General features: G+C 47.0%; 2 protein-coding genes across 5 annotated transcripts in view; one reads left to right on the plus strand and one right to left on the minus strand.

Moving 5' to 3' along the window:
* Positions 1–8,690, plus strand: part of dennd1b (DENN/MADD domain containing 1B) — a 93,231-nt gene extending 84,541 nt beyond the window's left edge. For both annotated transcript variants that reach the window (XM_005733176.1, XM_005733177.1), the window contains 3 exons: positions 3,879–3,964; positions 4,283–4,505; positions 4,728–8,690. In XM_005733176.1, the coding sequence (XP_005733233.1) occupies positions 3,879–3,964; positions 4,283–4,505; positions 4,728–5,567 (1,149 nt within the window). In that variant the 3' untranslated portion in view covers positions 5,568–8,690. The remainder of the gene's footprint in view (positions 1–3,878; positions 3,965–4,282; positions 4,506–4,727) is intronic.
* Positions 8,691–9,591: 901 nt separating this feature from the next.
* Positions 9,592–26,087, minus strand: part of crb1 (crumbs cell polarity complex component 1) — a 21,340-nt gene continuing 4,844 nt past the window's right edge. Inside the window, exons 2-14 of one of the 3 annotated variants that reach the window (XM_005733179.1) lie at positions 24,955–25,191; positions 24,325–24,520; positions 24,055–24,194; positions 23,703–23,885; positions 21,257–22,216; positions 19,929–20,482; positions 19,631–19,796; positions 16,401–17,319; positions 15,657–15,701; positions 14,934–15,056; positions 14,328–14,454; positions 10,370–10,607; positions 9,592–10,258 (exon numbers count right to left, since the gene is read on the minus strand). In XM_005733179.1, coding sequence (XP_005733236.1) covers positions 10,389–10,607; positions 14,328–14,454; positions 14,934–15,056; positions 15,657–15,701; positions 16,401–17,319; positions 19,631–19,796; positions 19,929–20,482; positions 21,257–22,216; positions 23,703–23,885; positions 24,055–24,194; positions 24,325–24,520; positions 24,955–25,191 — 3,869 coding nt within the window. In that variant the 3' untranslated portion in view covers positions 9,592–10,258; positions 10,370–10,388. Of the gene's footprint in view, positions 10,608–14,327; positions 14,455–14,933; positions 15,057–15,656; positions 15,702–16,400; positions 17,320–19,630; positions 19,797–19,928; positions 20,483–21,256; positions 22,217–22,632; positions 22,842–23,702; positions 23,886–24,054; positions 24,195–24,324; positions 24,521–24,954; positions 25,192–26,087 lie in introns of those variants that run through there. The other 2 variants (XM_005733178.1, XM_005733180.2) reach the window with 2 other exon arrangements.

Here is a 26,087-nt window from a genome sequence, read left to right on the forward strand (position 1 = left end):
GCTGTGCACAAACATGCATTTATCAGTTCGCCTCAGGTTGGAGGCAACTGAATGACAGCTGTTAGGCGTGCAGAGGAGAGCAGAGGTCGGGACAGCGTTATGGGCAATGACAGCCAGCAGGCTTGTGGCCGGGCTCAGCCCCCGGGCTGTGGACTCTTCACCTGGTGAAGCAGGAGAAATGCCAGCTCAGAGTTGAAGGGAAACAGGAAGCTAGCACAGATGTAAAACAGGAACAAAGTCTGCAGGATACTTGAGTGTGTGCGTGTGTGCGTGCGACGATGAAAGGCTATCATTTGTCTCCGAGATCAAACGTGTTTTTACTGATATGTGTTTTAAAGACATTATTACCTTTATGTTCTGTGTAAATGAAGATGCTTTAACGGGGACAGCACAGACCCGTCTGGGTAAAGTGCTTGGACCTGAAAGTGTCACAGCTCAATAATCTAAATTTTAAATGTGACTCTGAGTGGAGAATAGGTTTGTTATACTCATCATAAGATTAACGCTGCGCATTAGTAGCAGCAGTTTGGATGTGTTAGCGTACAGTTGCTCTGTGTGCTTCCCTGGTATCTGCATGCATGTGCAGTCTCCTCTCCACTTAGTTTCTAAGGTCTTCAGAGACCCGCCGGCTTTCTGGCTGAAACCAAAGTGCCATCTCCTGGAAGCTTCAAAGTACTGCATCGCACCCACTGAAGGACACCTGGTGATTTTTCTTTTTTTAACCTGAGGTGTTCGGTTTGACAGAATGAGCATAATGCACATTTCGTCTTCTTTTATACGGCTCCTGGTTTGAGTGAAAAGGAAGCTTTCAGCAACAGCCAGTTGGACAGAGGAGCAGTGGATCGCTCCTCAAACGCCGCTTTTTTTCTCCTCTCCCTTTTTCGAGTGAGCGGCTCTTAAACAGGCAGACACTTGGCCGTACTTCTGCAAAGGCTTTGCTTCTCCCCGAGGTTTGTTTGCATTTACTGGAATCTCTTTACATGCACTGCCAAGCTGTGAGATTAGTGCCCGCTCTGAAACACCATATGAAATGTATAATGTTCAACCAGCTATTAAAGCCCACTAGCGTTTGGCCCTGTCACAGAGAGTCGTTCTGTATAACTGGTCATGCAGGGAAGGAAAGCGGAGGAGAGACCAACTTTGTCCAAACACAGCTTGTCAGAAGCACGGTGGCGACCTTTTCCCGACTGAAGAAATGAATCGAATCTGAGTTTTTCTTCTTTACGTGTCTTTGCTCGATGTAATCTTAGCTTGTTTATAGCCGCCACGTTTACAATTACAGTTCAGTTCCAGTAGTAATGCATTAAAAAAGTCCATAAAATCCGCCGATCCTTGTTTTTAATTTGACAAACCCCCGAGAGTTTTTTTAAATAACCTGTTTTTATTATTTTCGCGACTCCTGCTTGTCGTGGTGAGGAGGAAGGAACGGAGAGCCCGACAGACGGAAACGGTGACATCTGTCACTGACGGCCGAGTGATGGAGGGAAGGAAATGAAAGACGGGAGGCGTGGAGCGAGAATCGCTTTTTCATTTTCGCCTTTCAGCTTCCCATTAGCCGACAGCGAGAAGCTAATGAAGGAGCGGTGTGATAATGTGCTGTTCTCCTGCTCGGTGCTCTCCTCTGTCCTGTCAGGCCTGTGGCGATGTGGGACGGTGACAGAGCTGTCGCAGCTGTAACAGCAGACCTGTTTGCACTGGTTAGGAATATCTCATCGTGCATGTCTCTGTATTTATATTTTATTTGCTGTTGTTCACATCGACGTGCAGCCAATCTCATTTCTGAGCTCCGATTTTAACCGCTGCTCTTGGTTGTGACAGCTCCGCAGAGCCGGTAATCAAGTAACTACCAAATGCACACTTTGATTTATGACGGCGGTTAAATGAACTCAGTATGCTGGCCGTTAAAGAAACGAAGAAGACGAAGAAGTGATAAAGCGACCCCTGCTCTTTTATTGTGAAACGCCTCGTTGTTGTAAATAGTTTGGTCTTTCCTGTTGCTCTGAGGGTCACAGTGAAGAGAGGGAATGACAAATTGATAAAGCCGTGAAGTGACGTCCCATCTATTTACTGCTCCCTGCGGTACTTCCTGTTGTGTAGACAGAGCTGTAACCGAGATCAGAGGCCGGGCGTCGTGACCTGTGTCCGGTCGCTTTAATAAACACCTACACGCAGAGAGAGGAGCTGCGTTCATAAAGGATATAGAACATGCGTCTGTAGTGTTTAAGAAAATATTTTTGTGTCCGAAGCCGACGCTCCGCGAGTGTCTCACAGGTGCATCTCTCGCTCTGCTGGCGTGCTTTGCTGGCTGGCGTGCCGGCCTGGCCCCAGATTTACTGCCCTGACACAGGAATCCATTAAAAGCTGTTTAGGGATCCCAGGCCTGAGCCCCTCTGAAATCTCTTTCATTATAGCTCCAAGCTACCATAGAAGGGGAGCGGCTCGGCCAATCAGCAGTGCCACCACATGTGTTTGTGTTTAGCCCGATGGCTGAGAGGCTTAAGTGGCTACTGCACACATCTCCTCGGCTGACTTTTATGGAGAAAATGGCACTTTAACTCTTTGTGTTTCTTTTTTTTTTTTTGTAATAGTGTGCATGCGTGTGTGTGCGTGCGTGCACACGTGCGTGCACACAGGCCCTAAATGAGGCCAGCGCAGCCACACGTTACATTCCGCCTGTCTGGCTGGCACCGCGTCAGCTAATCAAGACCGGCTTGCTTCACTGTTCCAATACTGACCCCCTCCAAACTGCCCCCGCCCCTCAAACACACACTCGCACACCATTCCCATCATTCTTTGGGGCTTTGAGGAATCCTGCCTCACCTCTACATTTCCTTCCTTCCCGTTTTCACTCGTTTACCTTCCTCTCTCGCTCTTTGTTCTGGCGTTTGAGTCACGGTGCACGATCACAATCATCCTCAGAGTTCCTTCCCGACACTCTGATCACTTTTGAGGCTGAACAACATCTTTTTTTCTGGGTGACGGCCTTTGATAACGCAGCTTACGTTAGTTTAAAGAGAAACGTGCAGAGAGGTGGAGCCTAAAAGTGGTATTAAAAAGCAGAGAAAACATCGCTGTAACCCACTGCGGCGGTGCTGTAACTGCACCCACGGGCGCTTAAAGACAACACAGATATTGTTAAAGAAAGCTAAATGAGCAAAATGTAAAGAGTGTGAATTAGAAAGCGTGAGATGAGTTAACATCAGGGAACATGAACGCAGTGAGAGGAACATGTGCATCTTAGTGGAAGGCATGTTAATAAGTGGCCCGGGGCAGATTTGGGCTCCCACGGGGAGAGTCCTGCCCCTGCGCTGTAAAGCTTCTGTCTCTTCCCTAACCCGCCCATTAAACACGGTACACAGGTGGCTTATTAAACCACCGTGTCAGACGACCGCAGTGCGCTCAGATCATTCACCACGCTGCAGTGTCAAATGCACTGGTGCCATAATGCAAGTTATTGGTGTAGCTGGCCGTATCTTGACTCTCCGGCACCTTTTACTTCATGTTTAATGCTGAGTTTGATAAAACACTGCAGGGGATCTTAAAGATTTTTATCCCCAGACCCAAATTTGACAAATTTAGTCTCCACCCTGAGGACGCGGGCTCGTTAAAACAGGCTATTAGTCCCGTCTTATGGGGACCCACCAGACACGCACTCTTTTTTTCTTCTTCTTTCTGTCGAATCCCAAGTCGTACTTTTATGAAAAGCTCAGCAGAACGCCGTACTCTGTCTGGACTCGTGTTTATCAGCAGTCTTGTATTATTTACTGAGAAGCTGAGACACCCCCCCCCCCAAACCCCTCGGGTCCATTTTTATTGTTTTATCTCGTTATTTTTTTCTTTCTAACTACATCCTCCTGCCTTTTTATTCTCATTAACAGCATAACTTCAGCAAGTCTCCCATGAGCATGGGCCCTCGAGAGCTGGGCTATGGGCTTGATGATGAGGAGCTGGACAATGCAAGCAAGTGAGTGAAGCCATTTTCAGTTTTGGATCGATATGTCAAGATATGACAACTTGGGGTGATGGATTCAAAAGTTGGTTATGTGCAGAAGTGCTTTTGTCCTCCTTTTTTCTTTTTCCCTCATGGCGACACTGCCCCCTAGTGGACACACTGGGCAGGAGCACGTTGATGTTGTGATGTCATTTGTATGATGTTGAGCAGCATATTGCATTTGACCCTCTCGTAAAAACGTGGTTATCTTGTGAAAAATGATCTCTTGGACGCGCGTGCACACAGATGAAGGGGTAATCGGACGTTTCGCTCTTTTTCCTCCAAACGCAGGGTCTCCTCAGAGGACAGCGGCGACGTGCCGTCCTACAACGAGGACAGCGATGACTCGTACTCCCTCGATCTGGACATCGACTCCTCTCAGTCGGGCCAGATGAACCTTCTGGAAGAAATCCTGGATTCTCTGACGACCACGACGATGGACCAAGGAAGACTCAGTGCCGCCAAGAGTCTGGACTTCTTCTTGTCCGTGGATGATTTAGACTACAAAGCCCCGGTACGCAGGAAAATGTAGAGTAGGACGAGTCTCTTTTTACAGGAAATAGAAATGCTTTCTGCGTCTGCTTTCACCTTTTTATTTGCTAAGTTTTGAGTAAATCCAACATATCTAAAGACGGCTTCATTCTGACTTGAGGTCAAAGGTCATCATATGCATTAGTCAATAAAGAATAACAGCGAGGGTGAACATGTGGTGACTCTCCTGCCTCTTGTTTGCCAGACCAAGCCCACGCCCTGCAGCGAGTCCAGACCTGCAGGTGAGAGCAGCTGTAGTGGAGGCGGCGATCAAAGCGGGTGGAATACGGGTCAGGATGACACTGTGGTCCACGGGAAACACCTTCCACCGTCCCCACGCAGGCAGCCCACCAAGAGCAGCCTGAAGATGTCAAAAAAATCCGCAGCAGTCCCTGCGGCGCCCACTGCTAGCCCACCAGTCCAGAGCGCCGACGTCTCAGTGCCGAATCCTCATCAGTCCGACCCCGACCCGCTGCCTACAGCGTGGAAACCGGGAGATTGTTTCTCTTACTCGCCAACGCTGTCCCATCGAGTCGCACCTCTGCGGTCGTCCCCCACTCTCGCACAAACCTACAGTTCCTCAGCATCTGCGTCTGACCCAAGCTGCTCTCCTGCACCGGGGGTGCGGGCGCGGACCATCTCGGACCCTCAAAGCGGCTCAGAGCCTCAGCAGGCCAAGAACCAGACTGCCTCGACCTACGTGCTCAGGAGGAAGGTCATGTCCAAGGAGACGACGAGGCAGTACCAGCAGAAGGCCCTCCAGAGGCGGGAGAGCAAAGAGGGCATGGGGAGCCCGTCGAGGACCAGCCATTCAGCCGTGCAGGTCCCCTGGGAGAAGGAGATGTCCAAAGAGGGGCTCCTCGGGCTCGGCCTGTGTTTGGGTCAGGGTAAAGGCTCGGGGGCCCCCGCGGCGCAGGATCAAGGCCTCCTGGAGGAGATCGACTCCACGTGTTGCCTCGGCGCGGTCCTCCACACCAGCCTGCAGCTCTCGCAAGTTAACAACAGTCACCACCAGGTGCAGGGCAAAGCTGCAGACGACTCCTGAGTCTGTAAAACGCAGCAGGTTTACTCTTCTTTTACGACTAGCAGCTATCTGCAACAATACGATTCTTTTTCCCTTTGTTTTTAATCTCGACACTCGGCTCCGAGCATACGTCCAAACCTGCCAACACAAACAAAAAGCCACCGAGTGAGGAGCAGGAAGAGGACGTGGTGCGCCGCAGAGATCTCCCTCTATGAGCCGTCTGCATATTTTAAACTCAAACCTGATTTATAGCGATTGGAAAAAACAAATCAACTAAACGTCGTCGGCTCTTTCCTCTGGAATCGGATGCAAGTGCAGCGTCTCGTGAACTGTGATCCAAAACCACAGACCACAGCCGAACTGTTACCATCCTCGTTTAACCTGCTTCACCAGTTCATGACTTGTTTAAAAAAGTACAACTGCAAACAAAAGTTACTTCAGCAGACGGAGATTTTCAGTATTTCTTTCTAATGATCTTTAATAACCTTTTGTGTCGTCTAGTATTTTTCACATGTTCACCCCAAACGATGCACTAAACGCATTTTCGATAAAGTCGCGGCTGACGGAGGAGTTTGCCTCCGGAGCGTGTCAGGAGTAAGAAGGGACGCTGCGTCGCTCCAAACATTTCACATGATGAATTTGCACATGTGGATTAACAGCTGATGATTCCTACCAGGTACTAAAGTCTTTAGCAAAAAAGCAGGTGAGGCGGGCCTTTTGACTCGCCGTACGCTGCGTGACATGTCTGCCTTACACGGACATGTGATTTCTTTTTTAAACTCCGGTGTCTTAATCTACAGATGCCACAGCAGGTACTTTGTAATCAGAATCACTGCGACGCTCAGATCCTTTGTCGATTTAATAGAATAATGAATGATACATGATGTGCTTTAAGCTGCTGTCAGTCGCGTCCACAGTGATGTCCAAATCTCCTCAGGACACTTTGTTTTCTCCACACTGAAGAGACCCCAGTCAAAGGTCAAAGCCAGTATCCCTGCTCCAGGCTTCTCCCCCATCACGACTCTCACTTTGACCTTAAAATTACGGCCAGTTGTTGCCGATTTCATGACGTTTTATGCGGCTTTCTAGGAGGTGCTCTATATTTTTACGATGAACAAATCCCCTGAAAAGACCAAAACTATCAGGCTTTGTGCGTCTCGCCACTATCACACTCCTGTGTTCAGTCTTTGGCTGGTTTTTGGTCTTTTCACAGTATTTGCTGACGTGTCTTTCTTCGCCTTTCTCACACGAGGGAATAACGGTCTGCGTGGGTCGGAGTCACGCTGCACTATAATGCAGCGGTTGATGATTGTACTGTAATGAAGCAATATAGTTCTCAGAGTAGCCACATGGATGTAATGTGCACAGAGTCTGGAGCATTCCTGTAACAGACTCTCCTGTGGAGAGAAACGCCGCGTCCAGCCCTCGCGGCTTCCCGTCATTCACCGCGTCACCGCAAACCCAGAGAGAAGCAGAGCGCTTTTCTTCTTCTTTTCGGGAATATTACATTTATGGTTCGTTGTTCTTATGATTTATGCCAGACGCCAGTCGGTGTGACGGTTTAATAGCAGCCATTTCTCCACTTTCTGAGTGCTGCTCTGCGTTAACGATTTGCTCATAAAATCACTGGCGTGCTTCTAAAAGCCCAAGAATCGGTTAGCGAATCCAAAACGGAGGAAAAAAGCAAAACAGACTCCAGAAGCGTTTGTGTGCTGCCCTCTGTGCTCTGTAAACATTAAGAAAATACTTCTGTACTATGCAAACATGCCAAATACTAAAGTTTCTCTGAGAGTGATTCGATTTCACTTGAGTATAAAGTCACGATTGGACTGCTTTCTGCCCCCGAACGAATAAACAACCACATTTAAAGAGAAAGCTGGTCCGTGTGCTGTGCCTTACGCAGGTACGCTGTAGGAAGCTGGGCTGTGCGTGCTTCTGACCACCGCCCGGACCTGAGAAACGAACCTGACACGAACTCGCGTTGTTTTGGTTGGTCGTTGGGTTTCGGCTGCGCTCAGCTGGTTCCACTCAGTGTTTTTAGGGTTTCTTTGCTGCGGTGGTCGCTGGGAATCTCCCCGCTCGTGTTTAAGAGAAGATCTCGGGGTTACTTTATCCTTTTGTAAATGAGGTACTTTTCCTTTGGTTGTTAGCGGATTCCTTATGTTGTGTGTGCTCTTTTTTTTAAATAAAAAACTTGTGCTGAGCTTATTCTGTATTTAAAAAAAGAACAATTCTCAGAGGAGTTGATTTCATAATGAAAAAGTTATTTTTGCTGGCTTGAGTATATTTTACATGGATAATATATGATCGGTGTTGTATCTTGTAAAAACAAATTCTATCTAATATTTGAATGTTTTAGATTTTATTTTTGGAGGAAAAAAGAGATATGGACAAATGTCCCATGTAGCCGTTCACATTCAGAGGGACGTACTGACGCCTGCGCGTCCACAGTAAACACGGCTGTGGACGCGTGGACGCGCTGCTTGTGCTTTCTGTTGCTTTCATTTCGGTATTTCGCGCCTCCGTCGCCATCAAACTGAGAATGGTGGACGCGAACATCCGGTCTCGTATGTTACGTCGCGTGTTGGAGTGAAATGTAACATTTCGTGTAAAATGTAACAAACAAAACTAGCTACTGTAGATCTAACGGCGGAGGGGTGAGAGGGAATATTCGAGTGTCCAGCTGCTGTTGTGAAGATCATTTGAGAAGCTTTACACTAAAACAAAGAACCCCGAGCGTGTCGGACTCTGTAAACGGGACTCGGGTTGTCCTGAAAGCGTGTATTTGCAGTGAGTGGGAGGTGGTGGATTATGTAGCATCTCTTACTGAGTGTGGGTTCATGCACAGGTTCTTCTTTACAAAGATGACAATGTCACGACTTTTACACTGAATGTTACAGCAATTAAAAAAAAATATATTCCCCCCTCCCCCTGTCTGGGAATCGTAATGACGATCAGCTCTTCGATGATGCATTTATTGATTTTCCTGATACTGTGCACACTTGCATGTTCCCACTGCAGAGGAAACAACTGTCTTAAGTAACTGAGGTCAGTCTAATGTGCTATTGATGAGTAACCTGGTACAAATGCACACCATGTATGCACTGTGAACTGAAATAAATGATACTGTTTGATGCTTCTGCATCTCCCGACTCCTGACCCTTTGTGCTCACGTGGACAGAATCAGTATTTGATGGTGTTTTACAAACCACACGGGGGCTTCCTGTGGCGTGGGTCCGTTTTAATCATTTCATTGGGTGATGTTCTCAATAAACAAGGCTATAGCTCTAAATAACAATCTCAGAGTTTAGTTTGTATGATGTCACTCTTCTCAAATGTGTTTGCGAGGGGCAGCCAATCAGAAGAACAAACGCTACTTAAAGGGGGAGGAGCAACAATAGTTTAAGAAACCCAGGAATCATTCCGATATGGAAGCCCGTTTCCGCCACTAAAAAAAGGATCCAAATTCTGAGTTATTTTCTTGAAATTTCGACATATTAACTCGAAATTTTGAGAAAAGTAACTCGAAATTTCGATTTATTAACTTGGAATTTTGAGTTAGCGCTGCCAATCAGTAATCTACGTGACTGACGTCATTTCCTCGTTACCCGGAAGCTGAAGCCATCAGCTACAAATGCTACAGCTAAGCTACCGGTATTACATCAAGTCGTGAATGCACAGATTGCTGAGTGTTTTCAGCCTGGCTTCACAAATGATGAAACCCCTGTTATTAGCTGAATCACGTGGTGTTACTGTCGGCAAACGTACTCGCGAAAGCGCCAATTTGTTGGGATCCGTTTTTGAGTGCGCGCTCCTCTGCGCCATATGCTTCCGGGTAACAAGAAAGCGACCTCATTCACGTAGATTTTTGATTGGCAGAGCTAACTAACTCAAGATTTTGAGAAAATAACTCGAAATTTTGAGTTATGGATACTAGCTGTTTTGTTTTGATTTAGTGGCGGAAACGGGCTTCCATATTCCGAGGATGGAAGTACAGACGTGGAAATGAGTGTAAGACGTTCTGCTTTGTAGACGTCGAATGAATGACAACAAACTCAGTTTAATAAACATTTTGATCGAGCTCAAAAGTTGAAAATGGAAAAATCACAGTAATAAAAATCATCATTACAGTATGTACAACTTCAATGGCTGCCTAGACAAATATAATGCTACTAATCCTAAAACATGAATCTGGGACTAAAGAGCTGCCACTGAAAAATGAACTTGGCACCAAAGTGGATTCATCAGAAACACACAAACACTCTATAATCGTCCTGTTGGAAACGAATCCCATGAAGCTTTTATAGCTTCCACCTCTACACCGAAGAGGGGCCCAGTGTGCAGACATCGTGGCCTATTCTAATATACTTGATCATAACCAACCCTTCCTTATACACACTCGCGGTGCTTTCATGATTGATGTGTTACTGAGAGGCGGGGCAGTATGTTTGATTCATTCATTCACAGAACATGCAGAACAGTAGCAGGTTTATCCTGACTTGTTTCCAAATGAGGCTTGAAGACGATGCGTTCATGTGCCCTAAATTCCAGCGCGTTTTTTTTCCTTTCAGCGTTCGCTGCTCCATCAATCCTAAATATATGGATCAGGCACAGAGATGTGACACACGCAGATGGGTATGCTTGTGTGGAACCAGGTGCAAAGCATCACAAAGATGGATGAAGGTGCTGGAAATGAAAACGCCGACATCTTCCTGCGTATATGCAAATAAAGACAGGCGGCAGTGATTTAACGTGGAGCCTCCGCGTCTCCACCGAGCTCCAGACTTCCTGTTCAAACTGCACCACTTATTTTTCATTGCTACCTGGACCACGTTCTGCATCTCAAATCAGTCTCTCCATGGGCGGCGGCTGCGTGATGCTCCACATCTCCACCCGCGACCCTTCCTTCTCCTGCCGGCTGGGACTGTAGGTGCCGTGGGTGGCGCGGCGATTTAGGGCTACTACCGCACCCACAGAGGTCAGGACGATGGCCAGCAACAGGACGACGGACCCCAGACTGATAGACAGCAAGAGGTCAGAGGTCAAACCCTCCGAGGTCAGCTGAGGAGAAGAAAGACAGGGACGAGTCAGGGAGAGAGAGAAAAACGGCTCGTGCCAATGTTTTTGAGAACACATGCTTTATTCCCCCGCCTCCATTTCTCACACACTCCCTTCCTCTCCTGACTCCTTTACGCTACACCAGGCGCTCCAAGTGTGCTGCCAAAGTGTTGATGGATGTGTTTCCCAGCTCAGCAGGTGGGTTGCGACCACCAGGAGCCTCGAGTTGCCGCGGACTCAAACCTCCCTCCGTCTGCCGCCTCTCTCGCAGTTTGGCTGGCGCGAGCGTCAGCCCCAGCATCGCCACCGCGATTGCCAAGCCAACCAGATACGGTGCCAGCACGGCGGTCACCGGCGAGCTGTGTGGAGCACGCTCCGTCTGTGAAGGATCACACACACAGGCGCAATCTTTGCCGAGGATCCCATCAGCACACACACACGCCCAAAATAACTCGAGCAAACATACGCACACAGCTCCTTCAAAGCAGCACTGAAAGCTGCAGAGTCTGAGTTGTATCTGTGGACTTTGATGACTTGCTAATATTCTTATCTCACTCAGACTTGTGGCCGTTTGAGCCTCGCACACATGCAGAATGCAGCATCCTGCACGCAAACGCACAGAAGCCGCTCACCAGTCAGACCCCAACGAATCAGGATGTACTTAAGCTTTCCAGCAGGGGGAAGCTGAGCAGCAGATGCCTTTAAACCTACATCAGCTGTGCTGGTTGGTGTGATGGTTGTGATTCTCTGAGCGCCTGCTACAACAGCACAACAGCTGTAAGTCTCACTCGGTAACACTTGCTGACAGCATCTTCATAACCGACACACGGGGCTGCGAAAAATTATCTCAGAAGTCAGCAAACTTTACAGCGAGCAATCAACATGGAAACATAATTCAAATAAAAACACAACCATCCGTATCCCGAGGCAAAAAATAACTTCTGCGCTCACGCTTGATGCTGTAGACATTAGTTTCTTCCCCCCTCGCTACAGGTTCTTTGTTGACTCCTGGAAAGTGCTTACCTGTCACTGCAGCACACTCGCCTGTCAGAGCGAGTGTGACACAAGCGAGCTGGAGCAGCCTGCAGCCAGGACCCGCCATCAGTCACCGACTGCCACACACAGACCCAGAGATGTCTAACTAACCAGTCTCTAAGGTACGTGTCGAGGCCACCCTGAAGCCTCTGCAGAGCGGCTCCGCACACAGAGACGGCGGCAGCAGTGCTTCCCTGCTGTCAGCACTATCAGCCTGCTGTGTGTGTGTGTGTGTGGCTGCCAGATAAGCTGCCCTCATAGGTTTCTGTGAAGAAGACCCAACTTGTGTGAATGCCACCAGCTCTCTGCTGAAAGTGCACTTCAGCGCCAGATGCTGCTTTTTTGCTGGCAAAGCACATTTCTTCCTCTGTGCTTATCTCGCGCTCCAAGGATGGCCACATCAGTGCCGACGCTGAAAAACTGCCTCCCATTTCCTCCCCCCGAAACTACCTGCGCTTGCAGAGCACACACACACACACACACACACACACACACACACACACACACACACACACACGCAGACTTGTAAAAATACAAGATGGAAGAGAGCAGGTGTACACGGAGAGGCCGCTGCATGCACAGAAGTATGTGAGGATTACACTGGTAATCTTCAGGACGCTGAGGCCGGAGGAGTCGCAGACGCATGTGTGACCAGATCCCAGCACCGTCTGACATCTTCCAACCCACAGATACAATAAACTATCCGTATGACCTAATTATCATTTAGTCCCATTATATTTATATTTCCAACCCTCTTGTTAAGAAATTATAACAAGTATAAAAGGAAAGCATGGTTCTCATGGTGATGGTCTTTATCTACTACTGTGTTCTGTTACGTCAGCTGCTCTGTCTGGTAATAGTTTTTAGCTTTCAGTGCATCCATAGATTTACCTTTTTATAGCCATATCTGACTATTTTAGCTATTTTTATGCAGTTATTTCACCTTATTTGCCTCATGTTTGAAATGTAAAAATAATTTTAGCAGAAATAGATGTCAATTTCTCAGGATGTACTGCCGCTTAATTTCCTTTGTGGTAGTTTTCCATTATATTCATCCATATCTGCAAAGACCTGACCTTCCCTGGTAAGTACGGCATTAAACATTCATTTAACTATAATTTAAAGCCTTCCCTTCATACACATTGGTCAGTCATTCAGTCAAAACACAGAGCATTGTGTCAGGATGGGGAAATCTGAGGTTCGAGTGCAGCAGCAGTGCCTCTGTTACTGATGACAAATGAGAAAGCAAAACTTCCAAACAGCGGTTTTAAGACTAGATGTGAAAAACTGTGAGCCTGTCCTTCATGCACAGATAAAAACGCTGTAGCTGTGCGCTGTGTTTGTGTGTTTGTGTGCACTTGTGGCTATTCTGGGATAAACTCACTCGGCATCTTGTTAAATGAGATTAAGAGTCTATGTTTGGTGTGGCAGCTACCACCTGACCTCAGTGTGTCCACTCCTTCAAACGCAAACAGAAAATCACTGAGAAGAGTTTGACCTTCAGCTGTAATTTCTCCTAATATGGATTTCTGAAGGGAAACGCACAAAATGTGCGAATATGTGAAGAACAAGTTAGTCGAGAGAAACAAAGAGGACAGACGAGTACAAAACAATCAAGGCTGAAAGGTTTTTATTTGACAAGAACAAACAGAGAGACGACAGGCAGACAGGACACAACGATGGATTATGATGGAGGAAACAGACAAACAAGAAGTTACATGGATCATGCAGCATGATGTCAGCACAACAAGACTGAACGACAAACAATAAACACACAAAAGTCTACAGTGAGAGAGAGAGACATACAAAATGCAACGAAACGGTGACCACAGCAGCGGTGAATGTTGATAGGAAGCGTTGGCGCGGGGCCACGAGAGAATTTAGGCTTAAAATATCTGCGGCTCAGACAGCAAAGTGTTTTAGAGACGAAAAACTCCTTCTTTGGTACAAAACAGCACACAGTAGTCAGTCAGTCAGTCGGCGCAGTGCTCTGAACGCACATCAAGAACAAAGCGAGACATCTTGTTGTCTTCTAGCCCCTCTAGGTGCTTTTGTAACTACAACACTGCTTTTCATAGTTCACAAATGGATCCGCACGGAGCTCCCAGAATCCAGTTCAGACGAGACTGACAGGATAGCTTCACGGAGGAACCGTATAAATAACTCCGGTATCCGTAATGTTCCTCACCTCACTAAGTGCTTCCCTACACGAAACAATAACCCTCAGATTCATCTGTTTCTTCTCTGTACCGTCGGTCTGGACTATGTCCTGGACACGGTGAGGGAAACGTGACAGGTGATGCCAAGAGGATTGTGATTGGTTATGACCTTTAGCTGCGACGAAACACCATCACCTCGTCTGTGATACTGTTTCTTATCATCTACTGCAACGTGTACGTTTAATAATATGCATATATGCAGGTACATAACTATATTTAATAGTATAATTTTAAGGCACAAGTCGTTCTGTGGTAACAGACCAGAGAAGTTCTGTGGAGTGTTTTGGATTATAGCCCGATCGATCAATCGCCCATTTGAAAGCACCCTGACGCACGTGCACGCACAGACTCAGTCGTTTCCTCCCCAGTCCACCTCTGGCTCGTCGTCCAGCCTGAGGATCAGGTAGGAGAGCAGCTGGAAGAGGTTCTGCCACAAGAGCAAAGCCACGTAAAAGTAAATGTCGCTTACGTCCGTCTGGCACACGTCTCCGGCGTAGCTCATGTCGCACACGCAGACAAACTTGTTGATGAGGTTGCGGCAATAGCCTCCGTTCAGACACGGGTTGGACTTGCACTCGTCGACCTCCTGCTCGCACCTGAAACCACAGCATCACGGAAGAGCTCAGACCACAGCCTCACTTCAATGAAATGCAGATAGAGTCCACAAATTCTATTGAGGTTCTATTGTTCTTAAACCTGGTGTAATATTGGATAGTTCCCAAAAGTTCCCAGCATTACATTAGGGGAAAAGAGGTAAGAGAATCTGCACCATTTATTTATCCTCTTTGGGTGGAGGAGGCACTAATATCAGGCAAGACGTGAGACACTACACGGATCAAAGAAACTGCACAGGAGCTGCTCGGCCATGGAAGCCCGAGCCGGAGGATTTTGTGCCGATGTTCATGTCAGAGGAGGTTTGGAAGCGTTGGAGACTTTTACGCACAAAAGCTTCAGCGCTCTGCGACTTGGTGATCTGGGACGTTACGTCGTTTGCCACTTCATAGATGAGTTGCTGTAACTTGCAGTAATTCCACAATCTGACATGGTGACAATATGTATTTGTCTTGTTTCCTACCGGTGCCCGATGAAGCCTGGTGGACAGTCGCAGGAGAGCTCGCGCTCGGTGCAGTTGCCTCCATTGAAGCAGGTGTAATTTCTGGTGTCGTCGCCGCACACAGAAACAGGAAGCTTTGGCCTTCTGTTGGAAAAGTTTAAAGCACAACTTTGTCAGTCTGCAGCTCGCATTGAAATGTTCAGCAGATTTGTTTCGCTGGCTTTATGTTTGCCGGAAGCAGAAGAGATGGCCGAGCGGGAGGTGCATTATTCAGCCTCCTGCTGTTCCCCACAGGGGAGACAAAGAGACTTAAGAAGCGACCAGGATAACAAGATTATAGCCCTCTGGCAACGAGTCACCAGCAGGACGTCAAATCACACGTGCAGGAGTGAAAAAGCCAACTTCTTTCTCTTTGGCCTCTGTAACCTTCTGTTTGCCTCAAGCATCAACAGCTCTGCCGGCAACTTGAAGCTCATCCCTCAACGGTTACAAAACACACTCTCATTTGAACAATTTGATCATTTTAAACTACAGCTGTCACTCATTTGAAAAAGTGGTTGGCTCACTTTTAAAAGTGCTAATATTTGCCTTTGCTTTGCATTTTGTTCCACAAAAAACAAAAACGAGGGAAGGCTTCACAGCTGACATTTGAGAGACAAATATCTAACAGGAAACAAACACCTGGGAACACGTGAAAAATAAAATAATAATAGTAAAAAAAGCCACCAAAAAACAACAACTCACACATTTTTGACAACAATGTACCACGGAATTTCTTCAACGCGTTCGCTGCAGAGGAAACAGAGAGAAAGATGGTGAGGGGAGGAAGAAAGAGGCGCAAACAAACGAGACAAACAAAAGGAAGTCGTTTTCACACACAAACTTTAAAGCAGCCTGGATGTTCCCAGTAAAGGGAGATAGCTTGACTGGTGTGGCTTGCTTAGCGAGACACTTGCAAAGGTGTGCAAGAAACAAAAAAACGGAGGCAAAATGCAAGAGGCTGTGTGTTTACAGGATAAATGCTTGGAGGCGTTCCCCCCGCTGGGTCTCAGAGGCGAACGCGAGATGACAGAGGGGAAAGAAACTGGCGCTGAACCAGAGAGCCTTGTGTAGTGAGCAGACTGGGGCCTTTTTCTGGCTGACACTAGAATAGAAATGCAGCTTCTGAGGCGCTCACCGCAGGCGTGGTTGAAATGCTGAACAGAGGCAGAGATGTGGAGACATTTTGCAGTGAACAATTGTGTTTGTGTTGTGCTGCAGTCCCCTGTTGGTGCAATTTTGTAGCATTTATTTGTGCATTTTGTGTTTCTAACCACAGCTTTCACTGCACTTCACAGACAAAGTCATCTTTGAAGAGTGAAATATTAATAAGGGCATTTCTTTCCCTCTTTGCTCATCTGCATTTTGCACACCCGCCCACTAACGTTTGATTTCACTCTGCTCTGCTTCGCTGCTTTACGACTTACCTTAGCAAACAGCTAAACTTACTTGCAGAGAGGTCCGGTGTAGTTCTCCGCACAGAGGCAGGCGTACCTGTCGGGCCCGTGCAGACAGGTGCCGCCGTGGGCGCACAGGTGGTTTTTGCACATGTCAGCCTCTTCCTCGCAGTTCGCGCCCGTGTAGCCGAGCTCACAGGTGCACTCGTAGCTCCACCCGGCGACGCTGCAGTTGCCGTGAACGCAGGGATTCGAAGCGCAGGTGTCCAAGAAGAAGTCGCAGTGTCTCCTGGCCCAGCCCTCGGGGCAGCTGCAGTTGTACGCGTTGAAGAGGTCCTGGCACTCCCCGCCATTCAGACAAGGGTTTGGATAACACACAGAGGCCCCGCCGCAGCCGACGAGCGGCGCTTGCGGCGACGTCTGGACGAACTGCTCCTCCTGCATGCGGGGGAGGTTCACGCCAGAAGAGCCAAAGTAAGAAAGGGCAATCCCACCCAGCTCCACGGTGCCCAGACAACCGGCGAGGGACAAGCCGGTGTCGGGGGCCAGTCCCCCCAAGAAGATGTCCACCCCCTCTCTGAGGAAGTCCAGGTTGCCTCCTCGGCTGGTGGAAGTGCTGGCTTCTTCGACGTCTTCATCGAGCACCAGAGTCCACCGAGAGGTTTGCTCCCACAGTGCTGCCATGAGAAAGCGGACACTGTGCCATTCGCCGTCGCTGACACTGCTCCTGCTGCTCAGGCTGACCGTAGATACGCCCTCCTCTTCGTAGGTGCTCTGAAGCTCCACGAAGAGGAAACCATCTTGGATGGAGAGCGTGATGAAAGCGGAGTCCTCCTCGGCATGTAGGATCGCTGCATTACGCTTCCGTGTGCGCAGGTTTAGGGAAAGGCTTGTCAGGTTGCGGGATATGCGACCGTTCCCCCGGTAGGACAGCACGGTGCTGTCGTTCAGGAAAGTTGCATTGGAGTAACCTAGGAGACGAGGACACGAAACCTGCCGTGAATATTTGCACAGCATTCACTTTGTCATAAATGTTTTTGTTGTGTTTTAGTTGGCATGTCATTTACAGAGCACTGATTTCCTGAATCAAAATAGTAAATCTGTCAGTGTGGGGGGACTGATCCAGCGCTACACTGTATCAGCGTGACAACATCATAGAAAAATAACGGTTTTTATTAGATACACTTTTTATTATTGAATTATTATTGAACACGACTCTGCTGGTTGTATTTCCACAGACCAGCAGGTTGCTGAGTGTCTTTAATCACAGCTACTGATGTGTGATTTTCACCAGTTTATCACAGTTAATTGCTGCATTATGAGAAACAGACTGCATGTAATGGCCAACCAGACCCCGTTCAATCACAGACTGACTCCGCCTTAATGTTGGCGTGCTCGACAATCTCAGTGAAGTTTATCTTATTGGATAAAACAAATACTGGCAAAGTTTGTGGATATAATTTGATATTGAAAAAAGGTGATAAATCGCAAAATGTTAAAAACTGTAAGTGAACTGCGAGAGTATCGTATTGTGGGGTGCAGAGATGGGTAACGCGTTACTGTAATCTGATTACTTTTTTCAAGTAACGAGTAAAGTAAGGGATTACTGTTGCAAAAACGGTAATTAATTGCCGGAGGTTTCTTCCTGTTAAAAGGGAGTTTTTCCTTCCCACTGTTGCCAAAGTGCTTGCTCATAGGGGGTCATATGATTGTTGGGTTTTTTTCTCTGTATCTATGAAGCGCCTTGAGGCGACTTATGTTGTGATTTGGCGCTATATAAATAAAATTGAATTGAATTGAATTGAATTGAATTGAATTAATTAGATTACTGTTACTTTTCCATAGGCACGCTGCGTTACTGCGTTACTAAAACCGTGATTTTTTTGCGAGAATGTCTCATGACAGTGACGTAAGCGAGTGCGACGTTCGTGACAACAGCTGTGTGCAGATCAACAATGGATCATATATCGAGTGCAGAGAGAGTATGAGCGTGCAGCGTTTAAAGCATGGAAGTACTGACCTTACTTTGAGTTTGATTCCATAAAAAGTGACAAAAACATTAGTGTCCGCTGTGCGTGGGAAGAAAACTTCTTTTTACAGCGAAAAAACCCCTAAACTTCCAACAAGCACCGAGTAGCTACGACGTAATGGGAAACTCACAGAGAAACTCGCGGATTCTTCCACTGACCGCGGCACACCTGCACCAGGGTAAACCTCCGCCTGCCCCACTCCTGCTTTACAGGTGAAAATAGAGCAACAGGACCGCTGAGTCTTTGACTTTATTTATTTTCTGCTGTGTTTTACTTGCATCTATTTGAAAGACTGAGTGTAAACACAAAAAATATTTTATTTTATGTGCTGGAATGTGCAGAAAATAGGTTTAAATGTTAGACTAATTTCTTCTAGTCAGAGAATGTTGCAGATAATTAAATTTTTGCTTGATGCATAAAGTTAAAAGATTAAAACTAAAAACTTTTAAAAAACTTTTAAAAAGAGACTTTTCCATTTGATTACATTCTGTATGATGGATTATGTAGAAAAAGTAGAATTGGGCTGAAAGATCTATCGCTTTATCACCTCTTCAGGTTGTAAATCGTGCTTTTAAAAAGTAACTAAGTAATTAATTACTTTTGAAAATAAGTAATCAGTAAAGTAACGGGATTACTTTTTGGGGGAAGTAATCAGTAATTAGTTACTGATTACTTTTTTCAAGTAACTTGACCAACACTGGTGGGGTGTCTGATGACTCCCACCTTTAGTCGGCAGTATTACAGTATGACAGCTACCTGTCTGATAACAATAAAAACTATTTACTGGAAATACAAGCAGTAAATATCTGTATCTCTGTAATAATGGAGACACACAGCAAATCGTCACTAATTCCAAAAAGAGGATAAGCTGGCATCAGACAGATCCTACTTTACGGATCACATAGGGAATACTGTGTGGGCAGATTAAGGCCAGTATATAACAGCGTTGAGTCACTTGGTTACATAGTAGCCAATTAAGACCATAAAGGCTAATTAAACAAACAAGGTCAAAGATTCGGTAACGTACATTCACTGGGCTCTTACGTAGCAGAGAAACACTTTTAGCCCAGAATACTGGATCCCGCTTATGCAAAAGGAAATCATTCAGAGCTTATCGTTCAGTGCGGTGTCTGTTTATTACTCTCGACCTTCGCTTTGCCTTTGAAGGCACTTGGACTTGACTTGGCACCACTTCAAGTGACTTTAAAACAGCTCTGCTTTTGTAACTGACGAATCCTCGAAGGTCACTCACATTCATAGCCGTGGTTCAGCATCCTGCACTCTGCATCTGTGGGGCACGGGGACAGCTCGCACCACTTCACCTCTTCACAGCGCCGCCCTGATGTGTTGGGGGGGCAGGTACAGGTGAAGTCGTCCCACTTGGAGTAGCACACCCCCCCGTTGAGACATGGATTCCTCTGACAAAGAGATACGGGGAATTTGTTTTAGGTTTGTGCGACGGATTTGATTTCAGAATTACAATATAGATTTAATATCTGTGTAATGTCCACACGTACTACACCAACACTGTGTGCAGGGTGTTCACTCACACTGCAGATGTTGTCTCCAGAACACCCCACAGTTACGTTCTCCATGATCTCAAGAGGATAAGATCTCACTGTAGTGTCCAGCCCAAAGAACTGCAGCCTCCTGTCGCTGATCCTCAGGTCCTGAACGCAGCCTTTGAAATATCCACCGAACGCCGCGGTCTCCTTTGCCTCCAGCAGACCTCCCACATACACCGTGTCACCTGCTTGGACACCGACCGGCCTCACCTCCACACGCCCCTGTTCCTGAGCCCCCACATACAGCACGATAAGACCATCCGCCACCACCTCTACGCTCACAAAGTGGGCTTCCCCATCGTCAATCGCATCCGCTGACTTCAGGCTTTCGTATTTATCGAGCTGAACTGAGACCTCGCCACCTTCCAACCACACGTGCAGGTAAGCGTTGCTGCTGTTGGCAAGCACCAAGAGGAGCCCGCCGCTCCTCCGCGTGCGCAGGAAGAAGGAGATGGAGAAGTTGTCGACCAGGTCATCAGTGACGGTGAACGCTGCAAAACTGTAAGCGTCCTCGTTCCCGAAGCGGGCAGTCACATGTTCTGCAGAAAGCAACAAAGGGGTGAACAACAAGTGAGCTGGATGGATGTCGGTACATAAAAAGACCTTTAGAGCTTTTCAGCTCGTCAGCACTGTGAAAGAAGGAGTCTGTGCTTTTTATCATTGGGTCAGGTGAAAAGTTCTGATTTCTCCATCTGTCTTCTGAAATCTGAAGTATTGAACAGCTGAGGGGTTTTTCCACAAAAGGACATTCTTATTGGTCTACGCTAAGCTCTCTTAACAATGAGTCTATCAGGTGGAAGTTTAGGCCTGTCAGCACTTTCCATCCTAATCTAAAAAACTTGTATGTGTTAGCAGGTTTGAGTAGGTGTTTGGTTGATGTGCAAGTAAATGTTGGTCTAAATCCGCCCATCAGTAATCTTCTTTGAAAGACTCAACAGTCTTTGAAGCAGCCATGGTGGGAAAACTGATGAAAACTGTTCAAACCTGTAACATTTATTGTTCAGGTTATGATGTATCGATCGCAGCAGCCATTGGTTTACTGAGCACTCGCTATTTTACAGTCTGGCATTTGCTTGCATGTCAGTCCCAAAATAGATTGCCTTAATCTAGTTCTTCACATAAGAGGATCTTCCCCCTTAGCGTGACTTTTGACAGACTTCATCTCCGACCTCGTGTCTCCTGACTCACTCAAGCAGCTAAAGGTGCTTTTAGTGCGCCACTTTTGGAATTTGATAAGCGAGACCTTGAGTTCTTTCCTGCATGCCTAACAAGTGGGTTAACCCCCCCCCCATGTCTTACGGTTGCAAACTTACCCTCCTCACAGTCGTGCCCCTCATAAGGCCTGGCACACCGGCACTCGTAGCTCTGCCACATGTTTACGCACTCTCCTTTGTTTTGGCACGGCACATCCAGGCAGCGGTCCCTGTAGCTGCAGCCCGGGGACACGTTGACAGCTGAGTCGCTCAGCCACTGCTCGGGGATGACGAGCTGCCAGTCCACAAACACGTCCCGCATGCATCCGATGAATGGAGTAAACGCATCGTACTCGCTGAGGCCGCTCGAGTCTCGAGGCATTCCTCCAATAAAAGTGCTCTGAGGGGATGAAACAAACCCCACCAGCCAGCTTTGGACTGCGGCCGCTTTGTGGCACAACTGGCTCGCACATCCCACAGCATCATTAAGTAGTTTAAGGCTTAGCACCCAGTTTCCAAGCACAGCCTCTACAGAATACCACTTTCCATCTGTGACGTTGTGCGGAAGCTCGAGAACCTGGCTCGGGCTTTCCGCCCCAGCAGAGGCCTCCCTCCTCAGCGTGAGACGCAGCTGCCCCCCCTCCAGCTCCAGGCTCAGCTGCAGACCGCTTGTGATGGTGTGAAACAACAGAGCTCTAGGCAGAAAAGTCTTGAAGCTGAGAGTGATGTTGCAAGTCACTTCAGTATCCACTAGGGGGCTCTCCAGCAGCAAGTAACCTTTGCGCTGGAAGGTAAAAGCTGTAGGGGTCATACAGAGAGGCCCGGCGTACCCAGGTGAGCAGGAACAGGTGTATCCAGGAGTCCCATCCAACAGGAAAGGAGAGCAGGAGCCTTGGTTCTGGCATTCATGGCCTTCACAACCCACTAACTTCACATCGCAGTTAACACCTCCGTAGAGGATGCCATCACGACTGGGCTTGAGGCAGTGGCAGGTGTAGCCCCCAATGTGACCCTCGCATCTGCCCCCATTCTGGCACGGACTGGGCTCGCACTGGTTTATCACCTCCTGGCAGAGGGAGCCTGTAAAAGAGGCACACAGCACAAACACGTACACACAATTAAACACTGTTACTACAGCTGTTATATAACAACAGACATGTTTCCAGGTATAAATGAGGTTCTGGATTATTATTCCCACTACACTTGTCTCCCTGTTTACCACTCGTGGTACCAGGTAAACTATCTTCTGCAGTCAAGTGAGCCCACCTGACTCTCAGCTGTTAAACATCAACACACCTGCTTTGTTTTTTGCCCTCTACACCACCACAGCACAGTTTCCTCTCTTTACGTTTGTACGTACAGCTCTACGCACATGCTGTAGGTCAAATTCAATCAGTCACAAGTTACTTGTTTTGATTAGGCAATAAGCAAAGATGACAGACAGGTGTAACTCAATGTGTATTATGTAATACTAAAGCTACTGGTACCGCTGTTACCTGTTCCAAGCAACCAAATCCCCAAAATCCATGGCGCAGGTGTCCACATCATGCCGTCAGGTTTCCCCCCAGAAAAGCCTCAAAGTTGTCTAACAGCACCATGTTATGTGGTGTGTGTGTTTACGGGTCCTCACGGTGGACACCTGATCCTTGTCTGCTTCTCTAAAGCATGAAGGGCTGAATAGCTGCAGTCAGGAGACCAGAAAAGCCACATCCCCGGGGATTAAGCTAATGCTATTTGGCCACCTTACTGAGTCAGTGCCCTGCAACTTGCAGAGTCCATTTCTAGAACACAGTCTCAGCAGGCATCAGCTCACACTTCGTACCGACGCCCCCGGATCAAGCAGTCTTGCGCAAGCAGAATTTGAAGCTTTTCCAACAGAAAGAAAACTTTAACTTGATGAAACAAGCCCGCTGCTGTTTCCCTCAGAAACGCCAACACTTACTGTATATGATGTTACCGCTTAAGTAACATGCGGTCAGTTGTACCTACTCACCAAATATTCTACACTTATTTTAGATTTAGTTAGTGTGACAAAGTGTGTTTGTGTGTGTTTTTAAACTGCCACCAGGGGGCACCACAGTGAGCACCTGACAGCTGTTCATGCTGTCATTTTAATCTGGGCATAAACGCTGTCCATGGTCCTGTTTCTGGATCCATCTGAAGACACCGCGTATTCCTTCATCTTCATTTCTTCAAGCTGATTTTGCTTTTTCTGATCAATTAACTCTTTAAAAAGTGGAACCGTGCGAAGGCATGTACATCTTTTAGATCACTGCCCTCAATTAACATGGTTTGTTAATGATTACAAGCTCTTTATTCAGATGCCGCATTACAGTTATGAACAGAATAATTCATTTAGTGCTTCAATGTTATGCTCGATCACGTCTGGATTCTCAGAGAAGTTCAACATGCCGGCTCAAAATTTGTGAATCAGCACAACTTTGGTGATTTTTGGAGGTCGGTCATTATGAACACAGATCCATTCATACGTGTCAGAGTCCAAGTCTTTCAAACCGTCATTGACTGAGATATGACTGGTTCAGTTTGTCAAACGAAAATGACCTACCTGTTGTTCCTGGGGGACACCTGCAGATGTAACCTGCAGACTGTTTGTGGTCATAGCTTTCAGGCAGAAGAGGCTCACTGCCATACAAGGCATGCCAAGATCTCTCAATGCAGCTGCCGCCATTACTGCAAGGGCCGCTGCCACACTCACTGATGTCTGTCTCACAATGACGGCCCTCAAACCCTGGAACGAGGAAGGATATTTAATGTGATCAACACTACATATGATGTTCGTTAAAGATGACGCGGGGACAGGCTGTTCTGGACAGAGCAGGTGTGAATAAGTTCAAATGCCTCAGTGTCCTTGTTTATTATTCTCCACATTATTTGACCAAGAGAAGAGCTTCCTTTACCAGGCCAGCATTCACAGGTGTAGTTTCCTCCATTGTCCTTACAGATGGCGCTATTAAAGCAGGGTTCAGAGTAGCAAGGCGGTAGAGGTGTCTCACAGTGTGGGCCGGTGAAGGCTGTTTGAGAGCAGTCACAGCTGTAACTGAGACAATCACATAACAAGACAGTCGGCGTTTGTAATTTACATTAATAAAGTTATTTAAAACATTTCCTTTGCTTTGTTTATAGATCTCATTAGAAGCTACTCATTTTTGAAAGACCACACTACTTACTCATTCACTCCATCTATACACAGAGCCCCGTTTTGGCAAGGGTGCTCTTGGCACTCATCGGTGTTGATTTCACACTGTTGTCCTTGGAAACCGGTGAGACAGGTGCAAGTGAAGCCACCAACGTAGTCATGGCAACTGCCTCCGTTGAGGCATGGCCGTGACTGACATTCGTCAATCTGGACCTCACAAGTAGCACCTGTGAACATCAAAGCGGTACAGATGTCAGAGGGCAGGCGAGCCTGAGGGCAGAGGGTGGAAACGAAGAAAGCTTTCATGTGGACTGGTGTGCTGTGCTGTGCTGTGCTGTGCTGTGCTGTGATGTGAGGATTCCTCTTTTATCTCATAGCAAAGCTTTTTGTTGTTTTCCCAAAAACACTCAAACTATGGAAGGGAAAACAACATATGCAATGTTTCCTTTATGTATCCCTAAAAAAAAGGTGATTAATGCTCTCATGGTCCATTCAACAGCTACTAACATGGATGGCATTTAATATAGACAGAACACATTTAAACTGGGGTAACACATTTTTGACACTGTTTTCTTGAATAACTAAAACTGTGTAGGATTCTTTAGTTCCCAATAACATATTTTAGGATTGAAATGATGTGGCTTTACATAAAGATGCTGACCTGTGAAACCAGGAGAGCACAGACAGGAGAATCGACCCACTCTGTCCTCACAGGTTCCTCTGTTCCTGCAGGGCTGTGAAGCACACTCGTTCACATCAATCTGACAGTGAGAACCCTGAAAGCCCGGCACACAGAAACAAGAGTAGCTATCGCCACGGGTTCGACAAATCGCCTGGTTCTGGCAAGGGTTTGGGGAGCACTGGTCCACAATTTGAGGCAGCTTGTCCAGAACAGCACCTGAGAACAGATGGTGATTTTATATATGAGAATACAACAACATTATTCACACATGTAAAACCCAATATATGCAGTGCTGTGTAGGACAATTTTCCTCCTTTCTCTGTTTGCATATTTGTTTCACAGCTGAGCAAATACAAAATTCAGTTTTTTAAATAAAGATTTCATTTAAAAGTTATCCACAGCTTCATGGCTCATTGTGTAAGAGTGAAAGTAAATCTAATACCTGTTTGTGCCACCTTGGCAGCAAGAATCGCAATCAAGCCTTTGTGATATGAGCCAATGACTCTTTCACATCCCTGTGAAGGAATTTTGCACCGCTCTTCTTTATAGAATTGTTTTAATTCAGACAGATTAGAGGGGTTTTTGAGCATGAACAGTCTGTTTAAGGTTATGCCAGTTTATGATGATCAGATTTTAGTCTGTACTTTGACTAGCCCACTCCAAACTCCTCATTTTGTTCCTATTTTAGCCATTCGGGGGTCACTTTGTTTCAGATCTTTATCCTGCTGCATAACTCGAGTATGTTTGAGCTGCAGGGCACAAGCTGGGTGGACAGTCTCCTTCAGGATTTTCAGGAGTTCACAGTTCAGTCAATTATGGCAAGTCATCCAGGTCCATCACACTACCACCACCATGTTTCACTGCAGGTGTCCATCCGTCCATCCTCCAGCCATCCATCCGTCCATCTGTCCGTCCGTCCATCTGTCCATCCATCCGTCCATCTGTCCATCCATCTATCCTTCCGTCCATCCATCTATCTGTCATCCATCCGTCCATCCATCCGTCCATCTGTCCGTCCGTCCATCTGTCCATCCATCTATCCTTCTGTCCATCCATCCATCCTTCCGTCCATCCATCCATCCGTCCGTCCATCCATCCATCCGTCCGTCCAT

Source organism: Pundamilia nyererei, unplaced genomic scaffold (genome assembly GCF_000239375.1).
Source record: "Pundamilia nyererei isolate P.nyererei 1_Seehausen unplaced genomic scaffold, PunNye1.0 scaffold00050, whole genome shotgun sequence".
NCBI lineage: Eukaryota > Metazoa > Chordata > Actinopteri > Cichliformes > Cichlidae > Pundamilia > Pundamilia nyererei.